At 38.2% G+C, this 13,837-nt stretch overlaps 1 protein-coding gene across 1 annotated transcript in view; it reads right to left on the bottom strand.

Moving 5' to 3' along the window:
• Positions 1–13,837, bottom strand: part of DCHS2 (dachsous cadherin-related 2) — a 352,313-nt gene that overhangs the window by 174,239 nt on the left and 164,237 nt on the right. The window contains exon 2 of the mRNA XM_044680745.1: positions 13,073–13,264. Within this exon, the coding sequence (XP_044536680.1) occupies positions 13,073–13,264 (192 nt within the window). The remainder of the gene's footprint in view (positions 1–13,072; positions 13,265–13,837) is intronic.

The raw sequence follows: 13,837 nt of genomic DNA, 5'->3' as shown, positions 1-13,837 counted from the left end.
GCTGCCTAGTGATATTTCCTTTGGAGAAGGGTCATCATCAGAACCTGAGAGCACTCTTTCTTCTTGCTTCCCTATCTTGTTTTGCAGGCAAACCCTTAAGGAAACCTTGAAATAAATGTTCTTGTCCTGGTTGGGGTGTTATCATTGTTACCCAGAATGGAATCTGATTCAGAATTGGAAGATTCCCCAAGAGACTGCTAGTACTCTATGTCTGCTTTGTTCCCAGCTTAATGAAGTGAGATTCCTCAAATATTGGTGGAATTCCAATCCCTACCCCCGTTTGAAGATCTTCAATCAAAGGACATATGACCATGTGTGGAATATGTAATGGTGGTATCTTATAAGCCGTTGAGTCCAATTGATACATTCTTCTTATCTACAGTCAGACTAGATGGCCAATAAAGTCTCTTGTAACTCTCAAACTCTGTGCTTCTGTAATTTTAGTAAGAAGGTGGGCCTAAGAGCTCTAAAAATTCTCAGATGCCCAGCCTTGCTCTCTCAGAGATGCCTATTAAATAGATAAAAATATTGCTGACAATAGAAAGACAAGATAGAAGAGAGAACCAGTAGACTTGACTTCAAATCCTGTTTCAGCCACTTATTTGTGTAACCTTGAGTAAGTCATCTAACAACACCGAACAATAGTTTCTTTATCTGTAAGATGAGGAGGTTGGATTAGATGGTTGAGGTTCCTTCCAGCTTGAAATCTAGAATTCTAATTCTACAACAAAATATTCCATTGACAATGCCCCTTGGTGTTCCTGAACCTCTATAATTGTCATTCATCTTTACATCTGATATTTCAGGCTCAAAGCCTATAACAAAGGAATAAACTCTACCCACACCAAAATACACACACACACACACACACACACACACACACACACACACAAACACACACTCACAAAAACACATATACAAATACATCATGAGAGGAACAATAAGAATGGAGTAAAATTGAATGGTTTTGCATAAATATAGTGAAGGAGCTGATGGTTCCATAAACCATCTCTTACAAAATAATTTAGAATCTAAATTTTAGATGATGCCTACAGAATAAAATTACTTGAGGTTAGATATTATAGTTCTAGTATCTATTAGGGTCAGGGGAAGTTCAGGGCAAAAGAAAATATATTTTAAAACAAGAAAAGGTACTGTAACAGAAGCCCCAGAAAACCTAAGAAACCATGGTTTTCCTCATTTCTCTACTCTTTGGTGTGCTGAATAGCTAGTGGAAGAATTTTCTTGCCACTACTTGAAATGAATTCTGCCTGTCAATAAACCAATTTCTACTTGTGAAATATGCTGTATGACCCGGACTACTTTGCTCCTTTCCTTCTTCATGTGTTCAGTGTTAATCATCACCACCTTCATGAAAATCATTTAGCTTTACTTTCTTCCTTTTTTTATATGCTTCTCATGATGTGTGTGTCTCTCTGAGAGTGTATATATGTTTCTAAGAGACAGACAAACAGAGGGGTGGGTGGGGAGAGGGAAGACAGAGACAGAGACAGAGACAGAGAGAGTGAGACAGACAGAGAGTGAGTAGAGTTTTTTCTTTGTTGTGGGACTGTGAGCTTACAATATCAGGTATCATTTTTTAAAACTCCATCATTCTGCCCATTTTGTTTGTCACTCTAGAATCACTCTGTTCTCCTCCTGCCACTGTTTAGACTCTCACATGCACAAGTTGAAATCATATTCACAAATCATACAGTAAGACTAAGAGATTAGATCTGAATAGAAAGCACTGACATTCAAGACATTTCCAAAATATATCTCTGCAGGTTGCCCAGAAAAGCCCTTCTTTCTTTGCTTTCTTTAGCTTCTTTCATTCCCCCAAAATATGCCTCTTCTTATGCTTCTATTGATTCATTAATATTACTCACTTCTCATTTCTTGCTCATATTATGTGAATTCCATCATCACTCAAGTCCTTAGGAAGAAAATGTGTCAAGTCAGCAGTGTGGCGAGAAAGCTGCTCTGAGTTTCTCAGACGCACGTCCATGGCACAAGTCAGCTCCTAGAGCTTCTTTGCTCACCCCCTTTTTCAGCCCTTCAGTTTTCTCTCACAAGTTCTACACTAAATCTTGAATCAAAATTTCTTTAACACAAGTAAGACGTACTCCCTGACGATCAAGAACAGGAAAAGTCTTTGGAAACACTGATACACTTGCTGTACACAAACGAAGGGATATTTGCAGACAGTGGTTGGGGGTTATGTGAAATCTTGCCTCTCGCACTAAACCAATTACAGGATGTCGATAATTCTCTCTGCCATAGATCTGTAATTGACCAGAAAAAGTACTTTACACAATAGAGAAACACCTCCTAGATTTCCATTCAATCATTACCGTAGATTTATAGCTAAAGGGACCTTAAAGGTCATGAATTCCAAGCCCCACATTTTATAGATAAGAAAATTGGGACCCAGAGAGGTTAACTCACTTGCCTAAGTCCACATGGCCAGTATGTAGCAGAACTGAGACTCTATAAAGTCCTATACGTTTTAAGTTTCCACTATTTGGTTCCCTTAAAAAGCAACTAAAAAGCTAATTTAATGGATACACACACACAAGACATATGCATAAAAATATAAATATGGAATATATGTGCATATCCCATATTAATGAATTTAAAATATGTATCAAATTACTTGCTATTGTAATGGAACTTGTATATTTGGAAGGAGATTATCCTTGCTGCTGTGTCATTTGGAATTGTTGTAAGCCCTGGAAGACTACAACTCCCAGGACTCTCTGCTCTAACTTTCCCTGACACCTCCCACTTTTATTTGAGCCCTAAAGAGCTCTGGTCAATTTCCCCCTGCCTGGGCTGGGTATCGATACCTTCCTTTCCCTTCCTCTACCTTCCTCTCTCCTTTCTCCCATTCCATCCAACCTTCCTACCTTCCTCCCTTCACCCCCCTCACACTGCCTAAAATTCACTGCTCACTCTCAACCTGTAAGGTAAAGCCTTCAGATCCTTGGGATCTTTTAAGCATCTTACTGTAAATAAGTACTCCATGTAGGTATCCATTATAGGCAAAAATGCTATCGCTAATGGAAAGGCAAATATAATTTAAAGACTCATGAATGACCCAAAGTTCTTTTGATCATGAAACTCATACTCCTCCTTCACCAGAAACCAAATGTACTTGAGAAAGACAGTTTCTGATGACTGACACCCCAATAAACTAAAGTTACTGAAAACCCAATGTAGGAGGCTGATGAATCTTCTACAGGGGAAGATAAGAGGAATGACCAGAAGCTTGATTACCTTCATTGGGAAGTTTACAGGGCATCAAAGCTATGACTCATGTCTGCAATATTTTTCTGAGAATATGAATTGGTATTTGTGTCCAGTCTGTCATATGGCTCTCTTGAATCTTCCAGAGATAATCAAAACAATCAACAGAAATTTTTGTGTTGTAGAGATTAAAATTAATATTCAAAGAACTAAATATTATATTTATAAATTTTATTAATAATAAACTCACAAAAGAGACTAACTAAAAAAATACTAACCAGAGAGAAAGAGGGAGGAGTTACAGTAAACTATATACAAAAGAGACCATGCAAACATGGAGGCACAGAAGAGATTAAAGGGAATTTGGGGAAATAGTAAGGGACTTATTGGGGATGAAGTCCAAGGTTCAAAATCTCCATTTATACAGTGTCTAAAGCAGCACAAACTGTGTGCTCAGGGTAAGCTGACAGGCAACAGTCTCAAATCAAATAAAAGGCTGCATTCTGACCCCTGTAAACAGAAGCAACTGCTAGAAAAACCTCTCTCTAGAGAGAGAAAGCTAGAGTAGAGAAGACCTCAACAGGGATGTGGCCTCTGGGGAGAAGAAGTGGGTTATCTGGTAGCTTCCTATTTTCACTAATTGGTTTTGCTAACTAGGTATAAAGTTCTGTTGAAGCATGCTGCTAAAAGAACTATATAAAGCTTTCAACATCTTCTAAATTGAATGCCCTTACACAAATGTCCAACCCTAGTTACAGCTCTGTAAATATATCTATATGCAGATATAGATATTCTTAAGCAGACTCATCTAAAGCACCTGATGAGTTATTAATTCTACAAAAAATCCAGGCAGTAGATCCATCAGCTTGGTAGGAATGATCACAAGCACAGTAAGCAGAAGAAAGCCCATCACTCAGTCATTACTGAAAAGCATGTTGCTGGTAAGGCTCTTTCCCTTTATCTCTGAAGTTAATTGATGCTGCTGAACAAGTTGAGACTTTTTTTTATAAGAAGACTGCTACACTTGAGTACATTCTAATCATCTTTTGTTTCTTGGAAAGCAACAGAAAATCAAAAAATTACAATGCTGAAAAGAGTTTCAAAAGGCTGCCTCATTCCACTACTTGCTTTGTCTGCTGTCTTCCACAAATGGGAGTCAGAAACTTTTTTAGAGTAACAGAACCCCAGACTTATATTTTGTTTTATAGTTTACAAAAGGATGTTCCTCACAGAGATCCTATGAAGAGAGTAGTCTGAGTATTGTTTTACCCATTTTTACTGGAGCAAGTGGTCTGGAGACATCGCATGGTTTAGCTAAGATCTGACAGCTAATAAGTCCCACTGAGACCTGCCCTAAAGTGTTCTGATTTGAATCCACTAGTGCTCTTCCCATTAATCAATCAATCAGTCAATCAATAGCTATGTATCGAGTATTTCCTACATGCAAGGCTATTTCCTACACTGGGCATTGGGAATAAAATCCAAAAAAACAAATAAGATAATCCCTTATATTCTAAAGAAGGAGATAAGTGTTTTGACAAATATATACTGTACAATTATAGAGTGAATATATGCAAATGTATAAAAAAATAAATTCAAGGTACTTTGGGAGAGAGGTCATTAGAAGCTGCAGGATCAGGAAAGGCTTTATGGGGGGCAACTGGGTGGCTTAGTGGATTGAGAGTCAGGCCCAGAGATGGGAAGTCCTGGATTCAAATCTGATCTCAGACTTTGACTGTGTTACACTGGGCAAGTCACTTAACCCCCATTGCCTAGCCTTGATCACTCTTCTGCCTCAGAACAAATACCAGTATTGATTCTAAGACAGAAGGTAAGGGTTTAAAAAAAAAAAAGGAAAGACTTTATGGAAAACATGGTAAGTACCTCAGTCAGTCAGTCAATCACTAAATCGGTCAAGGAACATTTTTTAAGTATCTAGTATGTAAGAAGCACTCTGGGAATACAAAGAAAGACCAAAAACATAGTCCTCCAGATCGCAAGAAGCTTGCAGACTCAAAAGGAAGACAACAAGCAAACAACTATGTACCAGCAAGCTATAGACAGGATAAATTGGAAATATTCTCAGAGGAAAGGCACTGGCATTAAAGAGAACTGGTAAAAGCTTCTTGTAGACGGTGGGGCTTTTGCTGGGACTTGAAGGCAGAGATGAAAAAGGAGAGAGGTCCAGGCACACAGGATGGCCAGTGAAAATGCCCAGAATTGGGAGAAAATCTCTCCTCTGAGGAAGAGCAAGCGGACCAGTGTCAAACATAAGAGTCTATAGTAAGTAGAGGGTCACATGCTGTAATAACTGAAAAGATAGGAAGAGCTCATATTATGAACGGTCTTTAAAACCAAGCAAAAGATTTTCCACTTGATCCCGGAGGTGACAGAGAGCAAAAGAAAGTGGAACTGATTGGACAGGGTAGGGGGAGATTGATATGGTTCCACCTATACTTTGGGAAGATCAGTTTGACATGTGATAGATTGAAGAGATTTGAGGTGGGCTATTTTGATAGTCCAAGTATGAGGTGATGAAGGTCCTTGTCCCAGGAGAGAAGAGGGCGTATTCAAGAGGTGTTGTGAAGGCAGAAGCAACTGATTATTTGTGGAAGGCGAGAGTGAGGAGTTAAAGATGACATCTAGGTCATAAATGTGAGTGACTGAGAAGATGGTAGACACAAACAGAGACATTAAAGAGAGAGGGCTTACAGTAATGATTTGGAGTCTGCACTTTAAAAGAAGAGATGGACTCAGTGAGGCTGAGGTGAGAAGGTAATGTATTATAGGCATGTGCAATCTAGTGGGGGCAAGGACATAGACATAGGAGATGGAATGGTCTAAGTGAGGGATGTAGAAAAGGTCAGTTTAGATGGGTTATAGAATACAAGAAGGCAGTAATAACCAGTGAAACTAGAAAATCTACGATTTGATTTTCAGGGATTTAAAAACTAAAGTTTATATTTTATCCTACAAGTAACAGGAAGCCCCTGGAGTTGATTGGGTAAAAAAAATCACATGATCTTTATTTCAGGAAAATTACAATGGCAGCAACAGTAAGAAGATGGATTGGAGTGGGCAAAGTCTTGAATCGGAGAGACCAATTAGAAGGCTGTTGCAATAATCCAGGAAAGAGGTGGTGAGGGCCTAAATGAATCTGGTGGTTGTGTGATTGCAGAGAAGGGGTCAGATGTGAGAAGTGTTGTGGAGGCAGGAATGTCCAAATCTGGCACTGGGGTGAGAGAGTTCATAATACTGTCAAGGTTATAAATCTTGAAAATTAAAAAGATGGTGTGTTCGTGAAATAAATAAAGAAGCCTGGGGAAGAAGATGGTTTAGGCAAAAGATAATGAGCTCAGGTGTGGACATGTAAAGTTTAAGGTGTCTCTGGTATATCCAGTGAGAAAGGACCATTAGCAAATTGGAGATGCAGGACTGGAGCTCAGCCAAGATTGGCTGATTATCTTATTCTGGGAGTCATCTGCCTAAGAATGCTAGTTAAACCCACTACAGTTGATGAAGTTACTGAGAGTACTACAGAGGGAGAAGAGAAGGTCTAGGACAGAACCTTGGTAAATTTCCACGGTTAGGGACTATAATGTGATTCTGCTTATTATTCTACTTTTTAACACTATCTTATTAAAGGTGTGTGGTTCTTATGTCCAATTGAAACATCTCCTTCCTTTTAAGTCTGTCTTTTCTTCAATTACCCACAAATATAGAGAAAAACTGATAACATCCTTCTGATTCTTCAATATGTTTGATGAAAGGAATGAATTCTTCCTCTTTAACTTTCTTTCCAATAAAATGATTCAACTTCTTTTTCTTGAAGAAAATGACAAATTCTCCTTGTAGGACTATTTTCCCAATATTTGTTTATTATAATTTTCCTTCTTTGAATTCTATTCACTTTCTCTATCTTGTTTTGTTACTAAAAGAAAACCCTACACTCTTCTAATATGTGTCAGGGTTTCCTGACCTGATACCTAGAGATCTTTTCTACAAATCCCCTGGTATACAATAAAAAAAATGTGAGCTTTTTTCCCCTCGAACAAAGGAGATGTGTTGATAATTCATTCAGTTTGCTGCATAATTGTACTCAAATCTCTCCTTACCTAAGGTCTTTGTTTGCTAAAACTATGCCTGGCTGCTTCCTTCCTATTCTGCAAGTCTGCTGGTATGTTGTTGCTTTGTCTTAGACCTCCCACCTTGCACCCACCTTTAATTGAATTACATTCTGCTTTTGTAAGCTCCAGCCTTTCATTTACCAAGGTCATTAAAAAAGAAAAGTTTTTCCCTGTCTTTCACAGCACTAGCTATTGGGCTGATTTACCATTATCTGGATATTTGATAAACATATTCAATGTGTCTGGCCAGGTCATCAATGAAGGTATTGACTAGAACTAGTCCAAGGACTAGTTCAATTTGCCCTTGGGACTACACTCCATTGATGCCCTTCCTGGTCAACAACACCACATTTCTCACCCATGACAGTTTTCCTCTGTTGTCAGACAAGTCTACCTAGATCACTGCTTTCATCCTGCTTCTGTCTCCCCTCTACTCCCACTGCCCCAAAACCCTGTTCAACATAATTAAGCTGAACTCAAGACCTTTCAATAACTATTTTTCCACCTTCTCAAACTTGTCTTTCTATTGAATTGAAAGATAATATGATACCTGGTCTCATCACTGGTTAGTAAATAATACTAACAAGCAAGAACTACTGTAGGCCAATGAATCCCAAAGTGGGCACCACCGCCCCCTGGTGGGTGCTGCAGCGATCTAGAGAGGCGGTGATGGCCACAGGTGTATTTATCTTTCCTATTAATTTTTATTTAAATTTTTTGAAAAATTAATTTCCAGGGGGCTAAGTAATATTTTTTCTGGAAAGGGGGTGGTAGGCCAAAAAAGTTTGGGAACCACTGATGTAGATCCTCCTTGTAGGCTGACCCAAGGAAAACTTACTTAAAGAAAAATAAAAACAAGCTAACATTTCTATAGCTCTTACTATGTGGTAGGCACAGTGACAAGTGCTTTACAACATTTAATTATATTTGATCCTCACAATGACTCCAAGAGGTAAGTACTATTATCATCCCCATTTTAGAGATGAAGAAACTGTGGTTAAATGACTTGTCCAGGTACAATGTGTCTGAGATTAAATTTAAACTCGGGGCTTCTGACTCCAAGGCTGACATGCTTTCTATTGTATCATGTAGTTGTTACTAGTTGGTAAAAGAATTGCAGAGTCTAAATAGTGTATAATTGTTGCTCAGTCATTTTCGACTTTCCGTGACCCCATTTGTGGTTTGCTTGGCAAAGAGAGCAGGATGGTTTGTCACTCCTTTCTCCAGCTCATTTTACAAATGGAGGAAATGTAGGCAAACAAGGTTAAGGGACTTGTCCAGGGTCACACAGCTACTAAGTATTTGAACTCAGGAAGATGAGTCTTCCTGACTCCAAGCCCAGGGCTCTATTCACTATGCCACCTAACTGCCCATATACAGTTGAGGTATATCCTAAGAATAATAAAGATTGTTCAGTTATGTTCAGATTTAAAGCACTAAACAATTCTTTCCAGATACTTATTGTAAATAATAATTCCTCTTTTGGTCTCCAGGCTCCTATCACCAAGTCATAGTATTTAGTGTAATGGATCTAGCTAATTCATCCCAGTTCTACCCCGAAGTCTAGCACCATCAACCACCTTTTAGCAATCTCTGAATGAATATGCTCTATTCTTCTTTGGGTACCAGGTATACATCCTTTCTACCTCTACTCCAAAGAACATTGAGCTCACAACCACCTCTGTTCCCTCTTTAGCAAATCTTCCCCTGGTTTCTTCTTGCTCTGGGAATTGTGATAGTTCTTTATTTTTCTCTTCCAGCTTTGACAAAGTTCTTGTTCTCACCACTAAAGATATTTGGCTCTTCCTTATCCCATTTTAGGTTATTATTAGATGATCTTTTCTTAACCTTCTACTTACCATCTGCCATCTTAGATCCCTATCTCCATCCTTAGTCCTGACTTTAGTCTATCACTCTCCTTGAAGGCTTGTATGCTCTGCCTTCCACTTGTATTACTATCCCTCCCTTTTTTTCATCTAGACCATTTTGTGCTTCACAGTTTAAATCCTTGAATGTAAAGTGGGAACTCACCCAGATGAGTCTTCTCCTCTACCTAAACTTGATATCATCCCCTTTAATAATATCTTTATTCAGAACATTCTAAAAACAAGTTCCTCCTTTCTCCATATTAGGCAAGAAGTTATCTTAGTAACATTTAAAAACAATACTTAAGATCCTTATATTTCATATTTTAGCACAGACATTTATGACCCATTATTCGAAGGGTTGACACCAAGTTCACAAAACTATTTTTTGAAGGGGCCTAGTCAGTAGTGAAAGTAAATTTGGGGGACAGAATAGTATTTGCAAGGACTATACACCAAATAACCTTATTTCAGTTAAAATGCATGGCCAGCTTCCCTATTAATTCTAACCTTCTGAACTCTTTCCTTTCATTCATGCCATTATACTCTGAGAACCTTCTTCCTCTCTATCAATGCATTCTCATTACTTTTCTGAAGTCCTAGCTTAAACTATGTTATTCTTTTTTTCACAAACCCCCCTATATCATCCCTCTACTTCACATGTCAGAGAAACAAAGAGAGAGAAAGTGAGAGAGAGATAAAGAGAATGAGAAAGAAAGTGAAAGAGAAAGTGAGAGAAAGAAAGAGAGAATGAGAGAGAGATAAAAAGAGAATGAGAGAGAAAGTGAAAGAGAAAGTGAGAGAGAGAGAAAGAGAGAATGTGAGAGAGAGAGAGAGAGAGAGAGAGAGAGAGAGGTCTTGATGATTGAGATCCATCAAGATAATCCAGGTTTTACTTATCTCCATCCTTGTGGAAAACTTGTGTTTGTTGGCGAATTATTTATGTGAGGGTACCTATTCTGGGTTGAAAGGGGAGAGGAGAGAGGTGAGATCCTGCATTTCAAAGACAAGAAAGAGATTTTCCCGGGTTTTGGATAAGCAAGGAGACAAACTTCACCAGTCTGAAAACAGGAAACCAAGCCATGGAGGAATTAGCCCTTTTATTCCCAGAACTCCTGATATTCCCTCCTTCTTCCCTCCAGACTTCCATTGCTTCAGTAATGCACTAACTACATCTTAGACAAGGATATAGCCTTGCTTCACTGTTTTCCCTGGCTATCCCCTTACCAGTTGTTCCTGCTCGCACCTATCTCCAGTCCAGAAACCATAATAAATTAATTCTGTCATTGCTCCTAGAAATCAGGTATATCATCCTACGAGTCATCCCTATAAATTTCCAAACTAAAATCTCTCTCTTTGGCCCCTACACTCCAAATGCGTAGTCTCCCCTGTTAGCATGTAAACTATATGAGATCAGGGACTGCCTTTCATTTCTACTTGTATACCAGCACTTAGCCCAGTTTCTGGTCCATCATAATCACTTAATAAGTACTTTTTTCATTCATTTCTTCATAGAATTTTTATCACAGTATCTCATACATATTTCAGTGGCTCCTAGAATTGTAGATTTCAGATTGGAAGGGATCTAAAAGGTCAGCTGGTCCAGCTCAATTTAGAGATGAAATAGCTGAGACTCAGAGATGGAGACATGGCTGTTTATTATAGGGGGCAGAGGTTTGCAGACTTTTTGGTCTCAGAACCACTTTTACAATTGAAGAGTTATTTTGGGGTGGATTTTTACATAACCATATTTACTATAATAGAAACTAAAATTAATAATTTTCAAAATATTTTAAATTTTTTTAAAAGGGAGAGCACAGCGAGATGGTTCAATGGATTGAGAGTCAGGCCTAGAGTAGGAAGATCCTGAATTCAAAATCTGACCTCAGACACTTCCTAGCTATATGAGCTTGGGCAAGTAACTTAATCCCAATTGTCTAGCCCTTACAACTTTAATGCCTTGGAACTGATGCTTAGTATTGATTCTCACATGGAATATTAAGGTATTTTTGTTGTTGTGGCTACCATTTATTTTATTTATATATACATAGATAAATATAACATGTAATATAATACATATGATTTGTTATAAATATGCAATGAATTATAATAAATTTACTTATCACATTAGCTACATACAAAAATTAATTAATTTAATTAAAATAATAATAATAAGCCCACTATATGTTAACATAACCTATTTTTAGGAAAGATATATATTTCAAAACAAAAAATTAGTAGAAAAGTAGCATTGTTTTCAACATTTTTTTTAACTCTTACCTTCTGTCTTAGTATCAATTCTAATTAACACAGAAGAGTGGCAAGGGCTAGGAAGGGTTAAGTGGCTTGCCCAGGTCACACAGCTAAAGAAGTGTTTGAGGTTAGATTTGAACCCAGGTCTTCCCAACTCCAGGACTCCATGCATGGCACTCAATCTACTGTACTAACTAACTGTCTCTTGTTTTAGATATTTTTGGAAATTTCTTTAGTGTCTGGTTTAATAGAAGCCATTTGGATGCTCACATCTGTTTTTACATTCAGTCTGTTGTGACATATTGTTTTGCTTGAAGTATATGAAGAAAATGTGAAGACCTCACACAGATATGTAGATGGAATAAAAAGAGGCCATTTTGATGAGCAATTTTTGTTGTTGTTGTGGTGGTGGTGGTGGTGGTGGTGGTGGTAACACAGAAGTTCTGAAGGAGTCTTGAAGAGACCCAAAGGTTCAAGGACAACCTTTTGAGAACCATTGACTGAAAAAGACCTTAGATTTGAACTCAGGTCTTTTGTTTCCAAATTCAGTGTTCTTTTCATGATGCTTTATGATTTTTCTCAATATATACATTTCTTTTCTTCCTCAAGTAGATAATAAGTTTTTCAAAGGCAAGTAAAACAATTCTATTGAAGCTCCTGCCAGACATTGAAGTATATAGTGCTAGGCTCATGGTAAATGTCTGATAAATGCTCACTGAAAGATTAACCACCCATTGGGTACAATACTCAAGATGCTTCTTCCCTCACCTGATAGTAAGTAGCACAACAATGCCAGATGACTTTGAGTTGTCATATGCTACTCATTTTATAAGTAAATATTTCACAAATCAGCACCTAGGTAGCACAGTGGAGAGAATGTCAGATCTGAAGTCAGGAAGACTCATCTTTTTGAGTTCAAATCTGGCCTCAGATATTTACTCCCTGTGTGACCCTAGGCAAGTCATTTCGCCTTGTTTTCTTCAGTTTCCCCATCTATAAAATGGGCTGGAGAAGGAAATGGCAAACCAATCTAATATTTTTACCAAGAAAACCCCAAAGATAGGGTCATAAAAGTTAGACACAATTGAAATGACTAAAAAACAAATTTCACAAATTAATCTTTTTAATTTAAGCCATTACAAATATTTGCCTGAACATTTATTCATATCTTTATCAACTATTCCATTTCAAGTCTAATGGTAGCCCTCCAAAATCTGAGAAGATAAATTTTAATGTACATTATCCATTTTTTAACCCAGTCTTTTATGTTCAAATGCCAAGACTACAAATTTAGAGTGGAACAGGGCCAAGCACTTAGTGAATTCATTTTGTTCCAGCTAGACAGCCAATCTGAATAATGCATCCGGTGACTATCCTCATTCACCTGATTTACTCAGATGAGCTGGTGAACTGGGGTCCAGACAGCCAATCACAAAATCCTCCCTAATCTCATGGCCAGGGTTTTGTTGCCTTAAATTCCTTTTCATAGTTTATCATGGAAAGTCTGTTTCCACACAGAATCACAGGAATCATGAAAAGTACATTTCCAGGTCAGCCAAAACCTATAGCAAGACTTACCCCATCCTGAGCTTTCACCAACAAATCATAGGTGGCCGGATCTCGCTCCCTGTCTATATCTTGAGACACACAGATGTGGCCAGTATGTGGGTCAATCTGGAATGCTTGAGATTGTTCAGAGCTGTGGAATCCATCATAAAGAAGGTATTCAATATGGCCGTATCTGCCTGTGTCAGCATCTGATGCTTTGACCTGAAAGAGAAACCAGAAACTGAATGGTAGGGACCAAATGTTACTTCTTTTAGTAATGTTACATTATCTGCCTGGTTGTCAGAAATAAGGCAGGGTCAGGGCAACTAGGTGATACAGTGGATAGAGTGTCAGACCTGAAGTTGTGAAGACTCAACTTTTTGAGTTCCAATCTGGTCTCAGACACTTAGTAGCTGTGTGACCCTGTGCAAGTCACTTAACCCAGTTTGCCTCAGTTTCTTTGCCTGTAAAATGAGCTAGAAAGTAAATAGCAAACCACTCTAGTAACTTTGCCCAAAAAACTCCAAATGGGAGTTGGACACCAGAACACCAAAAAGCTTTGTGGCATCTAAGTGGTTCAATAGATTGAAAACCTAAAAATGGGAGGTGTTGGGGGAAAATCTGGTCTCAGACCCAGAGCAAGTCACCTAGCCCTTACTGCTAGTTCTGCCTTGGAGTCAATATTTTGTATTTGTTCTGAGATGGAAGGTAAAAGAGAGAGAAGAAGGAAGGAAGGAAGGAAGGAAGGAAGGAAGGAAGGAAGGAAGGAAGGAAGGAAGGAAGGAAGGAAGGAAG

Source organism: Gracilinanus agilis, chromosome 6 (assembly GCF_016433145.1).
Source record: "Gracilinanus agilis isolate LMUSP501 chromosome 6, AgileGrace, whole genome shotgun sequence".
Lineage (NCBI taxonomy): Eukaryota > Metazoa > Chordata > Mammalia > Didelphimorphia > Didelphidae > Gracilinanus > Gracilinanus agilis.
This window is presented reverse-complemented; position numbering and strand designations above follow the sequence as displayed.